This window comes from Chiloscyllium plagiosum, chromosome 23 (assembly GCF_004010195.1).
Source record: "Chiloscyllium plagiosum isolate BGI_BamShark_2017 chromosome 23, ASM401019v2, whole genome shotgun sequence".
Classification (NCBI taxonomy): domain Eukaryota; kingdom Metazoa; phylum Chordata; class Chondrichthyes; order Orectolobiformes; family Hemiscylliidae; genus Chiloscyllium; species Chiloscyllium plagiosum.
This window is the reverse complement of record NC_057732.1, coordinates 17,632,570-17,650,813: the sequence shown is the minus strand read 5'-3', so window position 1 is coordinate 17,650,813 and position 18,244 is coordinate 17,632,570. Positions and strand designations below refer to the sequence as shown.

At 42.1% G+C, this 18,244-nt stretch overlaps 1 protein-coding gene across 1 annotated transcript in view; it reads left to right on the top strand.

The window, feature by feature from the left end:
- The first annotated feature begins 18,051 nt into the window (after window positions 1–18,051).
- The window catches only part of LOC122561453 (mucin-19-like), a 77,413-nt gene continuing 77,220 nt past the window's right edge, over window positions 18,052–18,244 (top strand). Inside the window, exon 1 of the mRNA XM_043713197.1 lies at window positions 18,052–18,166. Within this exon, the coding sequence (XP_043569132.1) occupies window positions 18,118–18,166 (49 nt within the window). The 5' untranslated portion in view covers window positions 18,052–18,117. The remainder of the gene's footprint in view (window positions 18,167–18,244) is intronic.

Here is an 18,244-nt window from a genome sequence, read left to right as displayed (position 1 = left end):
ATGCAGGGTTACAAGGATAGGGTAGAGGGATGGGTCTGGGTAGGATGTTGTTTGGAGGAACGATGTGGGCTTGATGGGTGAATGGTCTGCTTCCACATTGTAGAGTTTACATTATATTTTCTGGTAAGGCTTATTTGTCAAAATGACTCTCACATAAAATGATTATTCCTTGCACCTTCAATAATTCGATTAAGTTCTTCAATTGGGCCCATTTGTTATTGATTCACTAAGTGGTGCAAATAGCTTTTCTCCATTTACTTCATCAAAACATTTTAATAAATGGAGACTTATTTAAAGGCCAATTCTTTTCACTTTTTACTGTAAATTGAAAATGAAGAAAAAAGGACACTGCTTTTAAACAAAGTACTATGTTACTTTCTTGCAACAGTGAGTTGACATTGTGTCCAGACAAAATGGCATTACTTATTGTCTGCTCGCGGGAAATCTGCCTAGAGACCTTGTTTCTATTGACAATCTTCACAAATGTGTGAGGTTGCCAGGAGAAAACCTCAAAAAGCCTGCAGAGAAAACATCCCTCTTTCCCACTCCATGTCAAAAGAGCAGGAAAAGCTACATCCAGAGACACTGAAGGAAAGAGCTCCAAAACATAACGGAAAAGAGAAGACCCCTTTTCCCCCTTGGGGGCAGCATGGTGGCCCAGTGGTTAGCACTGCTGCCTCACAGCGCCAAGGACCCGGGTTCAATCCCAGTCTCTGGCGACTGTCTGTGTGGAGTTTGCACATTCTCCCCATGTCTGTGTGAGTTTCCTCCTGGTGCTCCGGTTTCCTCCCACAATCCAAAGATGTGCAGGTTAGGTGAATTGGCCAAGCTAAATGATCCATAGTTCAGGGATGTGTAGGTTAGGCACATTAGTCAGGGGTAAATGTAGGGTAGGGCAATGGGTCTGGATGGATTGCTCTTTGGAAGGTCAGTGTGGACTTGTTAGGCTGAAGGGCCTGTTTCCACACTGTAGGGATTCTACATAAAAAAAACCCCAGGATCTACTGATCAATCGGTAAATTATAGACTGTCAATTGCTTTGCAGACAAATTGTGCCATCATCAATAAGAATCAATAACAGTGTGAAAAAGCTCATATATAGTCAGGTTTGGGATAGAAAACTGGGTTTGTTTTTCTTATCTATATATTTTTATACAGCCCATAATATCTGTGTCAAACTGTCATTTTTACATGTTATTTATGAATGAGTATGTATCTGTAGTAAGAGGGGCAAAATTTAAGTTGATAATTGTCATTAATAATCCACTTTGGTATTTTTGTTAAAGAATAAGTTTTAATTTTTTTTTTCTGTTCATGCAAACCTTGAGACAGTGTATAGGGTTTGGGTTCCAAATTGCAGTCATTTGGCCAGGTGCATTGACTTTTGTGCTCCAACTAGATTCATACATATTCGTCATAGTTGAGCCTTATTTTTCCACAAACTATTTGTGTGTGATCTCCCTAATTCAGTTGATCTCCCTAATTCAGTTGTGACGTTATTTAACCTTTTGAGATTGTTTTCAAGTAGATCATGGCTGATTTGTACCTCAACTCCTCTTACATGTCTTTAGTCAAATCATAGAACTGCTGCAGTGTGGAAGCAGGACATTTGGTGTATTGAGTCCACATCAATCCATTCAGACCCACCACCGTCCTCTCCCATAATCCTGTGTTTCCCATGGCTAACCTGCCTAACATACACATCCCTTGGACACCATGGGCTAAGTAGAATAGTCAATCCACCTAAATGTAAACTTTGATGGACTGTGGCAGATACCAGAGCACCTGGAGGAAACCCACACAGACACAGAGCGAAAGTGCAGACTCCACAGCAGACAGTCACCCGAGGGTGGACTTGAACCTGGATCCCTGGTGCTGTGAGGCAGCAGAGCTAGCCACTGGGCCACTGTGCCTCCCCAGTACTTTGGAATCTGTCCTTGATGAAAAAAAAAGATCAATCTCAGTCTTACAGCTATCAATTGATTCAGCTTTCTGGGAGAGAGAATTCTTTGGTTCTGCTATCCTCAATGTGAAAAAAGTAATTCTTGGCCTACCCTGAATGGTTTAGCTTTAGTTTTAAGACTGTAGACCCCTATACTGGATTCTTCCACCTCAGGCAACAGCTTCTCTGTATATACTTGATTGGATCATACTAAAAGACACAATTAGATCATCTCTTAACCTTCCAAACTTGAGATTACAAGCCAAATTTAGGCAAGCTATACTCTTGATTCAACACTTTGACTTGCTTTCTTTCTGGTGAATCTGTACTGTTCTCACTGTAAAATTAATAGATCCTTTTTGAGATGAAGTCGTCACAACAACAGAGTCTGATCAAGGCTCTCCCTTTGTGTATTCCAGTCCTTAGATAATAACTTTATTGAATTCTTTTTTAAAAAACACAATGTTTTGGGTCCACGATCTGGTTTTTAATGACCTGTGTGTCTGTACATCTGAAACTCTTTGCTCCCTAACAGTTCCAAGCCTGTACCCTCAATGAAAGCATTCAGACCCAGGTTCTTACAATGACTGAGAGCCTCTCCACCATGTGAATATGGCACAACGTGCCAGGAATCCTAAAGCCTGCCCCTGAATTTGTCATTTCTCATTTTCTCAGGGGCAGGATGGGGAGGGGGGAGGGGGATGTCTGTGGTCATGCACACATGGAATGTGTGAATATATGACCATTCAAATAATGACTTGCCTCCATTAACATCCTCTCTGATGAATGGAACGGGAAGTGTGGAGTTTAGATCAAGAAACACCGATCTATTTGCAGTGCATATCTTTAGGATGGTTTGGCTTTCCCTTTTGGAGAGGTGTGGTTCCCTATAGATATGGGCCTAGGACACCTTAGGAGAAGGGATAGTAATTGCTCAAGTGGGAGGATCAGGGATCATCTCAGGGGATGCAAGGTACCATTTATGGTTGTTAATTGTGGAGAGGAATGGTGTGTAAAAGATGAGTACCACCTTTGAAACTATCCAACTTTTCAAGAACTGTTGAGAGATGCCAAGACCTGATGCATGCTGAGTGAGTTGGCAAGGTAGATGAAGTGAGTAAGGATGGCAAGTGGAAATAGACATTCCATTGGCGAGGGGGTACGAGGGGGCTGTAGCGGTTGGGTTAATGGTCACGGAGTAGTTTAGGGACTATGAAGGGTGCACCTACACAAATTAGAGGGAATGTGAGTGAGTGGGAAAGAAAGAGCAGCAAAGGTTCCTACTTTAGGAGGATGAAGTGGGTGAGCGTTCTTGAATGAACATGATGTAGACTATAGTAAGACAGTGAAATTGTAGTGAGTAACTTTTCTCCTAACTCCCCAAAGACTGTCCAATAGCTACAAGGCACAAGTCTTGATGGAATGCTCCCCAATTGCCTGGATGAGTCTGGCTCCAAACTGCAGCCCCTTTGATAGGCACCACATTCACAATCATTCACTCCCTCCACCACCCATGCGGAGTAGCAGTAGTGTGCACCCATTTATAAGATGCATTGCAGAAACTCACAGTTAGAAATCTACATTTTTGTGAAAGGCAATGCAAAATCTATTTTCAAATTGAGCAGAACTTGTCAGGCACCATTTAAAAGAAGCAGAGTTCTCACCTGAGAACTGAATACATTGGACTGTCTGCATAACAATCTGGAAAACCTTTCAAACCAGGCATTTGAATCATTGTTGACACAGGAGTAGATGATAGGAGAATATGACAGTGGAAAGACCACACCCATCTCACAGCTATCGATCATCTTAAACAGTTTTGACTCATACTCAACATCCATCGCTTCATTTCATCTTCATGGAGCAAACCCACATCCCTAGTGCTAGCCGCATCTCATGCCAATTGACACATTCCCCTTTTTCTTATGGAGCAAAGTGGTCCTTTGCTAACTGGTCCTGAGGATACTCTTACCCCAGTACAGGAGATAATGCCTTGCACTATCTTCCAAAAGGTGAATGCATTCAGACTCCCGTCTTTGCCAATCCAGCAGTTATACAGCTAACCAACCCAAACTGATGCTTGACCATGACTGGATCATTCCTTCTAGGGTCAAGGCTGCTCAAAGTCATCATGTAAGGCCATCATCCTTCACCAAACGTCACTAGGTTTCCACCAACTGTGTTGCAGCCTCTTGGGATGCACCGTGCTATAGCACCAGGTCAGGGAAGGACACGTAGATGACTGACATTAAAGGAACACATGGGCATGATTGCTTTACTTTACTTTTACTGGAATTTTGTTTTACTTTCAGTTTAACAGATATTAACTGGAGGCTGTAATAGTCCAAACCGAGAGAAAGGATGGCTGATGAATGGAGAATTAGCGTTGCAGTTGCCGGTAGTGCAGTTGGATGTGGCATAGACAGCTGCCCAGAAAGAGTCCGAGTTGGTTACATCCTCTATTGCTTTTCCTCCTCTTTCTGTTGATCCTCAGCCTCTTATTGTATAGCTAATGGGAAAGGGGTCTTCCCTCAGGAGGCTGAAACTTTCCTCTGTACAATTCCAATGAATCTTGATATTTTCTCTATTGAGAACTGTAGGGAAGTCCAGGCAGCCAAAGTATTGTATCAGTACGTTAATGGTCTGCTGATTCATTTTTTTTTGTGTAGAAGTATGGCTCTCAATACACTGACATTTTAATTGGTTATATGTGGAGTTTGTTATTAGGAGGTAGCCATTGTCATCCCATGAGAACTGTCTTGTTTATGGTGATGGTTCAAACACAGATGGTACAATGGATCGTTGTCGATAAGGGTGTTGTGACTGCTTCCACTGACCGGCATCATTCCTTGCATTTGGTCACACTCCACACGAAAGCTGACACCCTGAAATCCATTTTAATTAGATACATCTCGGAGATGCTATGTGTCAGCTGTAGCATGACATATGTGTGTTCAATGGTCAACTTTTGTCTGTGTAAACCTTGTGGAACTGTGTGCACACTTCACCTGCCCTTCTCCAGCAGGAGAGCATGCCATGTCGACACTACTTGGATACAGGATGTCAGTGACCTTCCTGTGCTGATGTAGGCAAATATTGACAGCTCCAGCCTGGATTGACTGAAGCATAAAGACTCACAGCAACAATCCCCTTCACTTCCACTGGGAATGAAATTCCCACTCGGTTCTGTTGTCGCAATTGAGGTTGATTTCAGTGAAGTGTAATTATCTGACACATTTTTCCTCATACAGGTTCAGCCAGAGGGTTTCCTTCAACATACTGGGTGGCTATGGCTTGCTGTTGAGAGTCTGTCTCCCCTGTCTTCCCTCTTCCAGAAGCTTGTGCTGCTCTGATATAATCTCTGGTCTGCTCATCGGCTCTGTCATTCTGAATTCAAAGGAAATGCCTCCTAGTGCATTATTGCCTGGAAACAGGTGATTTATGCAGAATCATCGAAGCTACCATACCACTAGCTGTATTCTTCAGGAACAGTAGACTCCACAAAGCACCTCTATCATCACAACAAGCACCAATAGAAATTAATTAGCTGCTAACTGAAAAGTAATTAATGGTTCCTTTAAATAACTCCACCGGAGCTTTTCCTCCCTTTTGTGGAACACTTTTCTCAATAGTTCAGTTTGGGTTCGAAAGTGACAGTGTAGCATCAAATAATTACCACTTGATCTGAACACTCCGCACCCCTGTTCACATGCTAATACGCTGACCAATATACCTCTGTAGAGACCAATTGAATTGCACAAGCAGTATAGAGTCATAGAGTCATAGAGATGTACAGCATGGAAACAGACCCTTCGGTCCAACCCGTCCATGCCGACCAGATATTCCAACCTATCTAGTCCCACCTGCCAGCATCTGGCCCATATCCCTCCAAACCCTTCCTATTCATATACCCATCCAAATGCCTCTTAAATGTTGCAATTGTACCAGCCTCCACCACATTCTTTGGCAGCTCATTCCATACATGTACCACCCTCTGCATGAAAAAGTTGCCCCGTAGATTCCATTTTGGAGGTAAAGTGGCTCTGATAGTGTGAAAACATGGGGATGATGGGGCCAGATTTTGAGGTCTTCGTTGTTCTCCTTTTCTAAAAAGAACAATGGCTCCAGTTGCTTCAGAGCTTTGGTGCAACAATGTTAACCTCAATAAATTACAGCACGCTGGTTGTCAAGGAGTTGTTGGGCTCTGAGCGAGCCTGCTGTTATGTTTAAGATAAACTAATGCACCATGAAATTTTATTGAAAGTTTGAGTTTTTAGAAGTGTATACAGAGTAGCTACGACTGATAATTTACTTGAGACATGAGTAAGGTAAAGAAAATTCTGACGGAAGTAGCTAGGTCTAAAAATATTTTGTCACTCGGCCAAGATTGAAGGATTCTGTATTAAAGTATGCCTTTCATAAGATATGCTAATGTCTCATGAATAGGCAAGAAATGCTAACAGACTATTTACTTGGCAGAATGTCAATGCTAATAGTTATATTGAACTGGAAGAACTGGTCAGATACATACCTACTATATGGCTCAATACTCTGAACAAAGAAAATATGGCCCTACCCAAGTGATTCACTTTGAAGGTGCATTTTCCCATCAGGACATTTGAGATTAAGCAGGTGAGCAGAACAAGAAAATAAACTAAAGAACTGCGGATGATGGAAATCAGAAACAAAAACCAGAAATTGCTGGATAAACTCAGCAGGTCTGGCAATATTTGTGGAGAGAAATCAGAGTCCGTGTTTCAGGTCCAACGACCCTTGCTCAGAACACCAACTGAACAAGTATTCAGTGAAACAACTTCACAGTCCCGCTCTGAAGATTGGAGCCAGACTCCAGGACAAAACTGCAGGGAGAGCTGAATGGGAAATATTTGCAGGGATGGAGAGATCTAATTACACCATTCTGTTGTTAAACACACTGGGAAGAGAGAGAGCTCTCTCTCTTTTGCTTTAATTATTAAAGTCTATAAAAAGACTAATTAGAGAAGTAAGAAACTTGCACTTATCCATTCCTATTCATGACCTCAGGACTTCAGCTTTGCTAGCCAATGAAACACACTTGGAGGACACTCACGGTTGCAAAGTCCTGAAAAGTGACAGTCAACTTCTGCCTAGCAAGGTCCCACAGAGAAGGATGAAAGAATCAATATTATATTTTGAGGAATAGATATTGACCAGGATTCTGGATGAAATCCTTTGGTCTTACATGCCTCAGTGCTGTAGTGAGTTACTAGGAGAAAGTGAGGTCTGCAGATGCTGGAGGTCAGTGTCGAGAATGTGTTGCTGGAGAAGCACAGCAGGTCAGGCAGCATCCGAGGAGCAGGAGAATCGAGAGCTCTGGCCTGAAATGTCAATTCTCCTGCTCCTCGGATGCATACCAAATGCCTTCTTCACTATCCTATCTACCTGCAACTCTACTTTCAACGAGCTATGAACCTGCATTCCAAGGTCTGTTTGTTAAGCAACACTTCCCAGAACCTTACCATTGAGTGTATAAGTCCTGCTAAGATTTGCTTTCCCAAAATGTAGCACCTCACATTTATCTAACTTAAACTCCAGCTGCTACTCCTCAGCCCATTGGCCCATCTGATCAAGATCCCATTGTACTCTGAGGTAACTTTCTTTGCTGTCCACTACACCTCCAATTTTGGTGTCATCTGCAAACTTACTAACTATATCTTATATGATCTCATCCAAATCGTTTATATACATGACAAAAAGAGGGACCCAGCACCGATCCTTGTGGAACTCCACTGGTCACAGGCCTCCAGTCTGAAAAGCAACTCCCCACCACCACCCTCTGTCTCCTATCTTCAAGGCACTTCTGTATCCAAATGGCTAGGTCCCCCTGTATTCCATGTGATCTAACCTTGCTGACCAGTCTCCCATGGGAAACCTTGTTGAATGGCTTACTGAAGTTCATGTAGATCACGTCCACTGCTCTGCCCTCATCAATCCTCTTTGTTACTTCTTCAAAGGACTCAATCAAGTTTGTGAGACATGATTTCCCACGCACAAAGTCATGTTGACTATCCCTAATCAGTCCTTGCCTTTCCAAATACATGTAAATCCTGTCCATCAGGGTTTCCTCCAACAAACTTCCCACCACCAATATCAGGTTCACTGGTCCACAGTTGCCTGGCTTTTTCTTACAATCTTTCTTAAATTGTGGCACCACGTTAGCCAACCTCCTGTCACCTCATCTGTAACTATAAATGGGTAAGGTGTTTTTAATACATAAAATGGTTTATGCGTCTGAGGCACAGACAACACACTTTTCAAAGACCAAAGGATTTCACCCAGAATCCTGGTCAATATCTATTCCTCAAAATGTAATATTGATTCTTTCATCCTTCTCTGTGGGACCTTGCTAGGCAGAAGTTGACTGTCACTTTTCAGGACTTTGCAACCGTGAGTGTCCTCCAAGTGTGTTTCATTGGCTAGCAAAGCTGAAGGTCATGAGTAGGAATGGATAAGTGCAGGTTTCTTACTTCTCTAATTAGTCTTTTTATAGACTTTAATAATTAAAGCAAAAGAGGCTCTCTCTCTTCCCAGTGTGTTTAACAACAGAATGGTGTAATTAGATTCTCCATCCCTGCAAATATTTCCCATTCAGCTCTCCCTGCAGTTTTGTCCTGGATCTTGCACAGGAACCATTGTTGGATGCTTCAAACTCTGAATAACGTGTTGTTCAGAACACAAGCCTCAAAATGCTGCAGGCTTAATTAATCAGGCTGTGCACCACAACATGAGGATCTTCATTTGCTAATCCCCATGATCATGCTTATTTAAACATTCATTATCAATTCTGCAGCATATAAAAATGGGAGTAGTGTGGAATAGACACTTGAAAATCAGAGTGCAGCTTGTACATGGTTACTTGCAGCTGAACAGTGTAGCTCCAGAGTGGAGAACTAACAGGTACATAAGTTACTGAGTTGACTTTCAAATTTAATTAAGTGGCAATTAAGGACTTGTGCAGTGAAGCAGAACTAGAAGAACAAAGCAGACACATCTGTAACAGAACAGATGATCCAGGTTACAACAGAGCAAGTATGGGAAAGATTTCATTTCTGTTGAAACTTTATTGCTGGAACAGCACAGCAGGTCAGGCAGCATCCAGGGAACAGGAGATTCGACGTTTCGGGCACAGGCCCTTCTTCAGGAAAATGGCCCTTCTTCATTTTCCTGAAGAAGGGCCTGTGCCCGAAACGTCGAATCTCCTGTTCCATGGATGCTGCCTGACCTGCTGTGCTGTTGTAGCAATAAAGTTTCAACTTTGATCTCCAGCATCTGCAGACCTCACTTTCTCCTCAAAGATTTCATTTCAACTCACTGATCAACTTTTAATGATATGAGAATGGGCTAAAGAGAAGATGAGTTGATAGATCAAATGGCCTATTCTTATTGCATATTCTTGTTGTGCATATCTCTCATCATGGGGTCTTTGAGCTTACATCCAGCCGTACAGATTGGATAGGTTTGTTTACCCTACAGTTATAAGTGTTTAATTTGTGCTTAAGAAACTGTGTCAGTCTAATTGGAAGATCTGAAAGAAACAGTGAAATGAAGAAGGCTTTAATGGAGAGAGAAAAGAAGAGGCCGTAGCTTTATTGTCACTAATGTATAAACTCTCCTGTATGAAACTGACAAATGAGGGTTGATGGCAAAAATAGAGTTTGTCTCGCATCTTACGAAGAGTTGTACAATACCACAAAGTGACTAGGCAAGAACGGGCAAGGCGATACAATAAGACAGCAAGGAAGGTCAACCCAATAGGAGCAGGTTCCTTGAAAGTGGAGTCGGGGGTAGATAGGATAATGAAGAAGGCATTTGGTATGCTTTTTTTTATTGGACAGAGCATTGAGTATAGGAGTTGAGAGGTCATGTCATGCCTGTATAGGACATTGGTTTGGCCATGTTTGGAAAATTGTGTGCAGTTCTGGTCTCTCTCCTATGGGAAGGATGTTTGAAACTTGAAAGGATTCAGAAAAGATTTACAAGAGTGTTGCTAGGGTTGCACGGTTTGAGGTATAGGAAGAGGCTGAATAGGCTGGGGCTGTTTTCCCTGAAGTGTCAGAGGCTGAGGGGTGACCTTCAGAGGTTTATAAAATCATGAAGGGCATGTATGGTTATGGTAAATAGACAAGGTCTTTTCTTGGGCATGGGGGAGTCTAGAACTGGAGGGCATAGATTTAAGGTGAGAGGGGAAAGATTTAAATGGGAGCTAAGGGGCAATTCTTTCACACAGATGGTGGGCATGTATGGAATGAGCTGCCAGAGAAAGTGGTGGAGGCTGGTACAATTACAATGTTTAAAAGGCATCTGGATGTATATGAATAGGAAGGGTTTGGAGGGATATGGGCCAAATGCTAGATTTATTTAGGATATTTGGTTGGCATGGACGAGCTGGACTGAAGGATCTATTTCCATGCCGTACATCTCTTTGACTCTATGACTCTATGTTGGTGAGGCAGACAAAAAAATTGGTTTGCGGATCAGTGCCAAATATTGTGCCATTGCTTAAGAAGGGATCTAAGGAGAAGCCTGGGATTTATAGACCTGAGACTCTGACTTTGGTGACAGTATTTTGAAAAATAGGGTTTAATAGTATTTGGAGAGGTAAGGAATGATTAGAGATAGTCAACATGGTTTTGTGTGAGGAAAATTGTCTCTCTCACACTTGATTGAGATTTTTGAGGAAGTAACTGAGAAAATCATTGAGGGCAGAGCAGTGGTTGTTGTTTACTGGACTTTAGTAAAGTAGTCTCCACATGGTAGACTGATTAGTCAACTTAGAACTCATGGGATTCAGGTGAGCTGACAATTGAATACAAAATTGGCTTAATGGCAGGAGACAGAGAGTGGTGGTGAGGGTTGTTTTTCGGACTGGAGGACTTTTACCAATGGTGTTCCACAGGGATCAGTGTTGGGTCCACTCTTGTTTGTCATCTATGTAAATCATTTAGTTACGAATGTAGAAGGCATTAAGTTTGGTTAGTACATTGGAAAAGGACATCAAAATTGATGGTATAGTAGACAAGTGAAGAAGGTTATTTAAGATTGTGATCAATTGTGTCAATGGACTGAAGAGTGGCAGATGGAGTTTAATTTGGATGAATGCGAGGTATTGCATTTTGGTAAAATAAGCAAGGGCAGGGGTTTTACAATTAAAAGTAGGGCCTTGTGTCATGCTGCAGAACAGAGAAACATAGTGGGCTCATGTACATAATTCTTTGAAGTTTGCAGCACATGGAGACAAGGTGGTTAAGGCATTTAGCACACTTGCCTTCATTGCTCAGTCTTTTGAGTACAGCAGATGGGACGTCATGTTGAGGTTATACAGGACACTGGTGAGGCCACTTCTGGAGTTCTGTGTACAGTTCTGGTTACCCTGTTATAGGAAGGATATTCTTAAGCTGGAGAGGGGGTTAAAAGATATGTACCAGGATGTTGCCATAAATGGAGGGTTTAAGCTTTAAGGAGAGTCTGGATAGGTTGGGACTTTTTTTGCTGAAGCGTAGAAGGTTGAGGGGTGACCTTGTAGAGGTTAATAAAAAGTCAATGGCAGCTGTCTTTTCCATGTGATGGGGGATTTCAAGACTAAGGGGCCATATTTTCAAGGTGAGAAAGATTTGCAAGAAGACATGAGGGGATCTTATTTTCACAGGGAATGGTTCATGTGTGTGATACACCTCCAGAGGAAGTGGTGGATGTGGGTACAGTTACAACATTTAAAAGACATTTGGTTAAGTACATGAATAAGAAACGTTTGGAGGGATATGGGCCAAGTGCAGGCAGGAGGAACTAGTTTAGTTTGAGCTTATGTCTTCCGTGCTGTATGACTCCATGACTATTTGAATCAATTTTATGAACAAAATATTACTTATTGAAAGACCATGTAGGCTTTTCAGAAATTCCCACAATATTTACTCTTTATCTAGCTCTATCTGTTGAGAAAGGGTATTACCTGCAATTATTCAAATGTTTGAACCAGGCAATTGGAAATCCCTTTCTCTCTGATGTAGGACTAGCTCTCTTCTACAAAAGTTGGCCTTGCAGGTCAGGGCCCAGCTTCTCATGGATCTCACTGGGTTGCCAAATGGTTTTCTGCCACGAGTCTTGTTGCAAATTTTCCCTATGAGTCTTCACTGAGCCTTTGTTGAGGGGGTGTCGTTCACGTACATGTTCTTAACTGCCCTTTCTCCTGACTTCCAGAATGTTCCATGGCCTTTGACCAATGGGGTCATGAGCTGGATTCACATCGTCCATTGGAGTCACGCCAACACCTTTCACTGTTGCCGCGCCGGGAGGTGTAACATACTCAGACAGTCAAGATGCAGAACGTCTGATCGATACTTCTCTAATACACAACCTTTGGGCCGGTTGTAAGTGGTTCCCCCTGAACCTTTATGAGCTCATTCATCTTGGTTTCCACTATTCTGTGTAGCCAATAGCTGCTGGCTGCTGTGTAATTTAGTTTAGCTAATTTTCTGTCAGGCCTGATTTCTCTGACTGTGGGATAAATTCAAATGTGCAATTTTGGGCCCATGGTCGCTTGACTCCCAAGTATCATTTTTAAAATTTGATCACTTCTAGGAGCAGGCAGTCTTGGCTTGATGCCTTATCTGAAGGGTGCAACCTTCAGACAGTCCAGCCCTCATCCAGGAACAAGTGTTCTACAAGATTATGCGCTCAATTCCCTGAAGGAACCCTTGTAATGCAAATGATCAGATTTGCATATGAACCAAGACTGACTTATAGATGAGTAAACTGAAAGAAACTGCTAAACTCTTAGATCTTTTAATTCATTTATTGAAAGAGTTGCAAAGATACTTTCTCATAAACTCATGGTCTATTGTGTTATTGTTGCTGTTTTCATCTGTTACTATAATACTTTATAATCAACGAACTGTCTAAAACAGCAGTGAAACGGAACTGAAAGAACAGGGTAAATTCACCTGTAACAAGCCAGGTTATCCAGGTTAAAATAGTGCAAGTATTGGAAAGATTTCAACTCCCTGATCAGCTCGTAAAGATACGTGAACTGGCTAAAGTTAAGCTGAGTTAATGAGCCAAATGGCCTATTCTGTTGAAGCCTTACTTTCTTGTCATGGGCGGCTTGAGACTATAGATTGTGTAGATTTGTTTCCCCTCCACTCATAAGTTCTTAAACAGCGTCCAATACAATTTTATCCAAATTTTCCACATTTTGATGGTAAAATTAGTCTGATTTAGAGAGATTATAGAGGTGGCAATGGTGGAAAAATTGAAAAATTGCTATTTTGTTGTAGGGTAACATTAATCAATCTCTTTCACATGTGGAAAAATGGACATTATGCGTCATGAGATAGATGCATTCTTTCACTGCTCCCAATAATTAGTGCCATGCCTGAAATATTTGTAGCAAAAAAGACAGTTCGAGTGATCTTCACGGTGATTGGCTATACTGTGCTGATGATGAGAACTGGTTGCTGGGTAAGTCTCTGTGATGGATTGATATTGATGAATGAAAAGAATTGCAGTTGGAAGGACCAGGGTTATTTCCTGAGAATAGAGGAGTGTGTGATAAGGAGCGTAGACAGGGTAGGCAGGAAGAAACATTTCCCTTTGGTGGAGGGATCATGACCAGGAGGTGTAGATTTTACGATAGGGACTGAAGAAGGTTTACAGGGATGAAGAATTTTTTTTTCTCATCCAGAGGATGGTGGGAATCTTAAATTCACTTCATGTAGATGTGATAGAGGCAGAGACCCTCATTACATTTAAAAAGTACTTAGATGTGCACTTGTAATGCCAAGGCATATAAGGCTATGGATCAATAAAATGTGGAGCTAGAGAAAGCATGGCAGGTCAAGCAGCATTAGAATACCCTGATGAAGGGTTCTGCCTGAAATGTTGATTCTTCTGATTATCCTCTGTACTCACTGTATACCCATTACTATGTCGCCAAATACCAGGCTAATTCCATTTACAAGTTCGCCGATGACACCACCATAGTTGGTCAAATCTCAGATGGCGACAAAACAGACTACAGACGGGAAGTGAAAGACCTGGAAAAATGGTGCACTGAGAACAACCGAGCTCTCAATGCTAGCAAAACCAAGGAACTCATTATTGACTTTCAGGGGATGTTACTCATGCCCCCCTACACATTAACAGCACAGAGGTGGAACGAGTGGAGAGTATCAAGCTCCTGGGCGTGGTCATCCACAACAAGCTTTCTTGGACTATTCACATGGACGCACTGGTTACAGAGGCCCAACAACATCTCTTCTTCCTCAGGCAGCTGAGGAAATTTGGCATGACGGCGGATACCCTTACTAAGTTTTATAGGTGCGCTATCGAGAGTATTCTGTCTGGATGTATCACTACCTGGTATGGCAACTGTGCCATTCAAGATCGGAGACAGTTACAGAGAGTGGCGAACTCGGCCCAGACAATCACAAAGGCCAACCTCCCATCGATAGAATCCATCTACCAAGCCTGCTGTCAAGGAAAGGCTGCCAGTATTCTCAAAGATCCATCCCACCCTGGCAATGTTTTTCTACAACCTCTACCATCAGCGAGAAGGTACAGAAGCCTGAACACATGCACCAGCTGGTTTCGAAACAGTTTCTACCCTACTGTTGTTAGAATACTGAATGGACTCTCAAACTCTTAACATTCACCTATACCTGCGTTTTTGTTTTTGCTGCTGTTCACCTATTATTTACTTATCTATGCTATTTAATTCTGTGATGCCTGTATTGCTTGCAAGTCAAAGCTTTTCACTGTACCTCCGTACATGAGACAATAAATTCAATTCAATTCAATTCAATTCAATTCACCATCTGCAGTCCTCACTATCTCCATATAAGGCTATGGACCAAATGCTTGCAAATGGGATTAGAATAGTTAGGTCATTGCTTTTGATTGGGGCAGACTTGATGGGGTGAAGGAATTTGTTTTGCACTGTAGATCTCTGTGACTTTATTGAATTAATGCCTTTCTGCCAGCCCCTCAGGTTATGTACATGGTGGCAGCTGGGCATTGCTCTCAGCTTTTATTAACAAGGTTTAGTTGCCCAAAAAAGTTGGTGGTGAATTGCCACTTTGAACCACTGCAGTCCATCTTACCCAATGCTATTAGACTAGAAGTTCTAGGAATTTGCTGAACAATAATGAATGAACGGCATAGCAGCTCAGTGGTTAGCACTGCTGCCTCACAGCGTCAGGGACCCGCATTTGACTCCTGCCTCTGGAGACTGTGTCTGTCTGTGTGGAGTTTGCATCTTCTCCCTGTGTCTGCATCGGTTTCCTCCGGATGCTCCAGTTTCCTCCCACAATCCAAAGATTTGCAGGCCAGGTGAATTGGCCATGCGAAGTTGCCCATCAGGTTAGATGCATTAGTCAGGGCTAAATATAGGGTAGGGGAATGGGTCTGCGTGGGTTACTCTTCGGAGGGTTGGTGTGGACTTGTTGGGCTGAAGGGCCTGTTTCCATACTATAGGGAATCTAATCTAATGGCTTGATTTCAAATAAAAGTAGATAAAAGTAAATGCATTTTTGCTCATCTTTTACAGCTCATAATATTTCTAATTGTGTATATTTTTGGGGAGCTATAGCAATTGTATCTTAAGCAAAAAGCAGTAATTTCCTCACAACAGGAACATTATATGGATTTGTCCTCTTCAGTTCCCAGCCCAAAAACAGATCCCAACCACAGCACCATGATCTCTATCATAAGGAGGCAGCTCCTGAATGCACCTCAGTCAGAACAAGGATCAAACTCCATGTCAGAGGCGCCAATCTGAACCATACTGTCTTGCTGTCTAGCCAACAGCCCTCCAAGGACTCCAAATTGTTGTGGCAACATTCTTTTCTCTATCTGTGTGATAAACTGGGTAGTGGAAACTCCACTATTCTTTCCATTACATGACTGACCAGGAATCTCTCCAGTGTTCACTGCCCGCCATTTGCATCTGCTAGAAGGATTTATAAGTTGATACTCAGTCTGTTTAGCTATTTAGTAAATGCATTTATCTTCCTAGGAGGGGAACCTCCTGTTCATCCAGTCCTGTTAGTTGAATAAGCAGCCTGATAATTTCAATACCGTGAAAAGGTTGAGAGAGTTGGGATTGAGTTTGTGCTGGGTGTTATCAGCGTACATGTTAAAAATGACACCATTTTGACAAAGTCACTGAGAGGCATCATGTAGATGAAAGGTAAAAGGAAAATATTGTTTGCTGTGTCTCAAAGATATGCAGGGATGATACACAAGGTTTTTAATGTATATACTTACAATACTTTTTTGAAATGTCCACTGAGATAAACCTCCAGCTTACCTTTAGTCTCTCTTGTTCTGTAACATCACCCATAGGTTTGTCCAACAATGCAACATGCAACAGAAGCACACAGTCAAACACCAAACCAGTGAACATTACAGAGGTAACAGAGGAATGGGAAGGGAAGCCACTGCCATTGATTCTTTGGCGAAGAATGAAAATGGAAACAGGTGTTTGTAAGTCCAAAGTGGATGACCGGAGAGGTATTGGAGGAGGAATATGTAGACATATGTATCAAAGGCTGTATGTAAGCAGATCAAGAAAGATGAGGGGTATTCGTTTCCCTTTGCCGCAATCACAAAAGATAACAAGCACAGAAAGTATGAAATTAATTTTGATTTCTAGGGTGGCATGGTAGTTCTATGGTTAGCACAGTTGCCTTATGGCACCAGGGACCTAGGTTCAATCCCATCCTCTGGTGACGGTCTGTCTGGAGTTTGCACATTCTTCCTGTGTCTGTGTGGGTTTCCTCCCACAGTCTAAAGATGTGCAGGATAAGTGGATGGGGATGCTAAATTGCCTGTAGTGTGCAGGGGTATTCAGGCTTGGTGGTTTAGCCAGGGGAAATGTTGAGTTATGGGGGCTGGGGAAGTGGGTCTGGGTGGAATGCTATTCAGAGGTTCGGTATGGGCTAGGTGAGCTGAATGATCTTCTTCCACAATGTTATTTAATGGATATAGTATCCTTCACTGATTCCAGACACTGATATTTAAAGCTGGATTTTTCTTTTGGGGCCATGCTGCTGCCGTTCTGATCAAATGCAAGTGTTGACCATGTGATGCATCGTTAATTGTCACCTCTGAACAATTTTAAAGGATTGACCAGCTATCAGCCAGAGAATGCACTTGCTACCCAGCTGAGCATGGTGTATGTCTCCTAACGTTGAAGATTCTCCTCTAAAGCTGCATAGCTGCATCCCTAAGATGGGAGTTGTTTATTTTTGCATATAGAGGGCACCTCAATGGAGGCACCAAAAACACAGTAACATTTAAATTGAGGGAAGCCACAAAAAGCTTGACGATGATGGTTGAGGGTCAATTCACCCCCCTCCCCCCCCACTGGACAGCAAGTGGCTGCAGCTGTGGTCCAACAGCCATGCCAGCCCACCTCACACTTTCACTATCCCATAATGAGGCTGCTTTGATAAGCTGGTTACGCTTTGGTTAATGTGTAGAATCTGTTTGTTGACTAGAAAATTAATCTCGTCACCAAGTGGTCATTTTAATCCCTGAACTAGATTAACTGGTTACCAGCAACTTGCAGGTTGGTAGTCACCGCCCACCACGCTTTCTTCAACACAGCTCCTTTCACAGGGACAGTGCTGGCAAAATGCCAAGGGAGCGAGCAGTGGGAAATTCCAAGACCACCTAACCCTGATCCTACTGTCCACAAATCCCAAAAATCCACTCCTTAACGTTAGTATGATACATAATAACGCTGAGTTTTGGAATCATTTTGAAAAGGATTAATTCAGAAACCCCTCATGAATAAATGCCGGGATTACTGTGAAGAAGAGTGAAGCTTAGAACTGGTTCTGGCCGATGTGCAGAAATACTTTTAAAATAACTTTGCAAGACATTTTATTGATCTTACTTTCGTGTTTTAAAAAAAGACATCGATGAATTAAGAGGCTATAACAATGTTTTAAAATCTAAAGGGTTAAATTCGCCATCAAAATGAAAATGCTTATTAAATAAATGCTTTCAACTTCCTTGTTCTATTCAAATGAGCTAAGAGAGCAGAGCTATATAAATGGACTGAAGAAATGGTATGCACTGGTGAGTATAGTTCACTAGGATGAGTGTAGTGCCTTCTCACATTCAAAACTAATACAATGGAAAAGCTTGTATTAGTCGTCCTCTGGGGTCTGTCCCTGTGCAAAGGTAAGTAACGTCACATATTATATTTGATTTTGAAATAGAATAGCTGATGTCTTTTTAGATTTATGCAAACTGTTATAT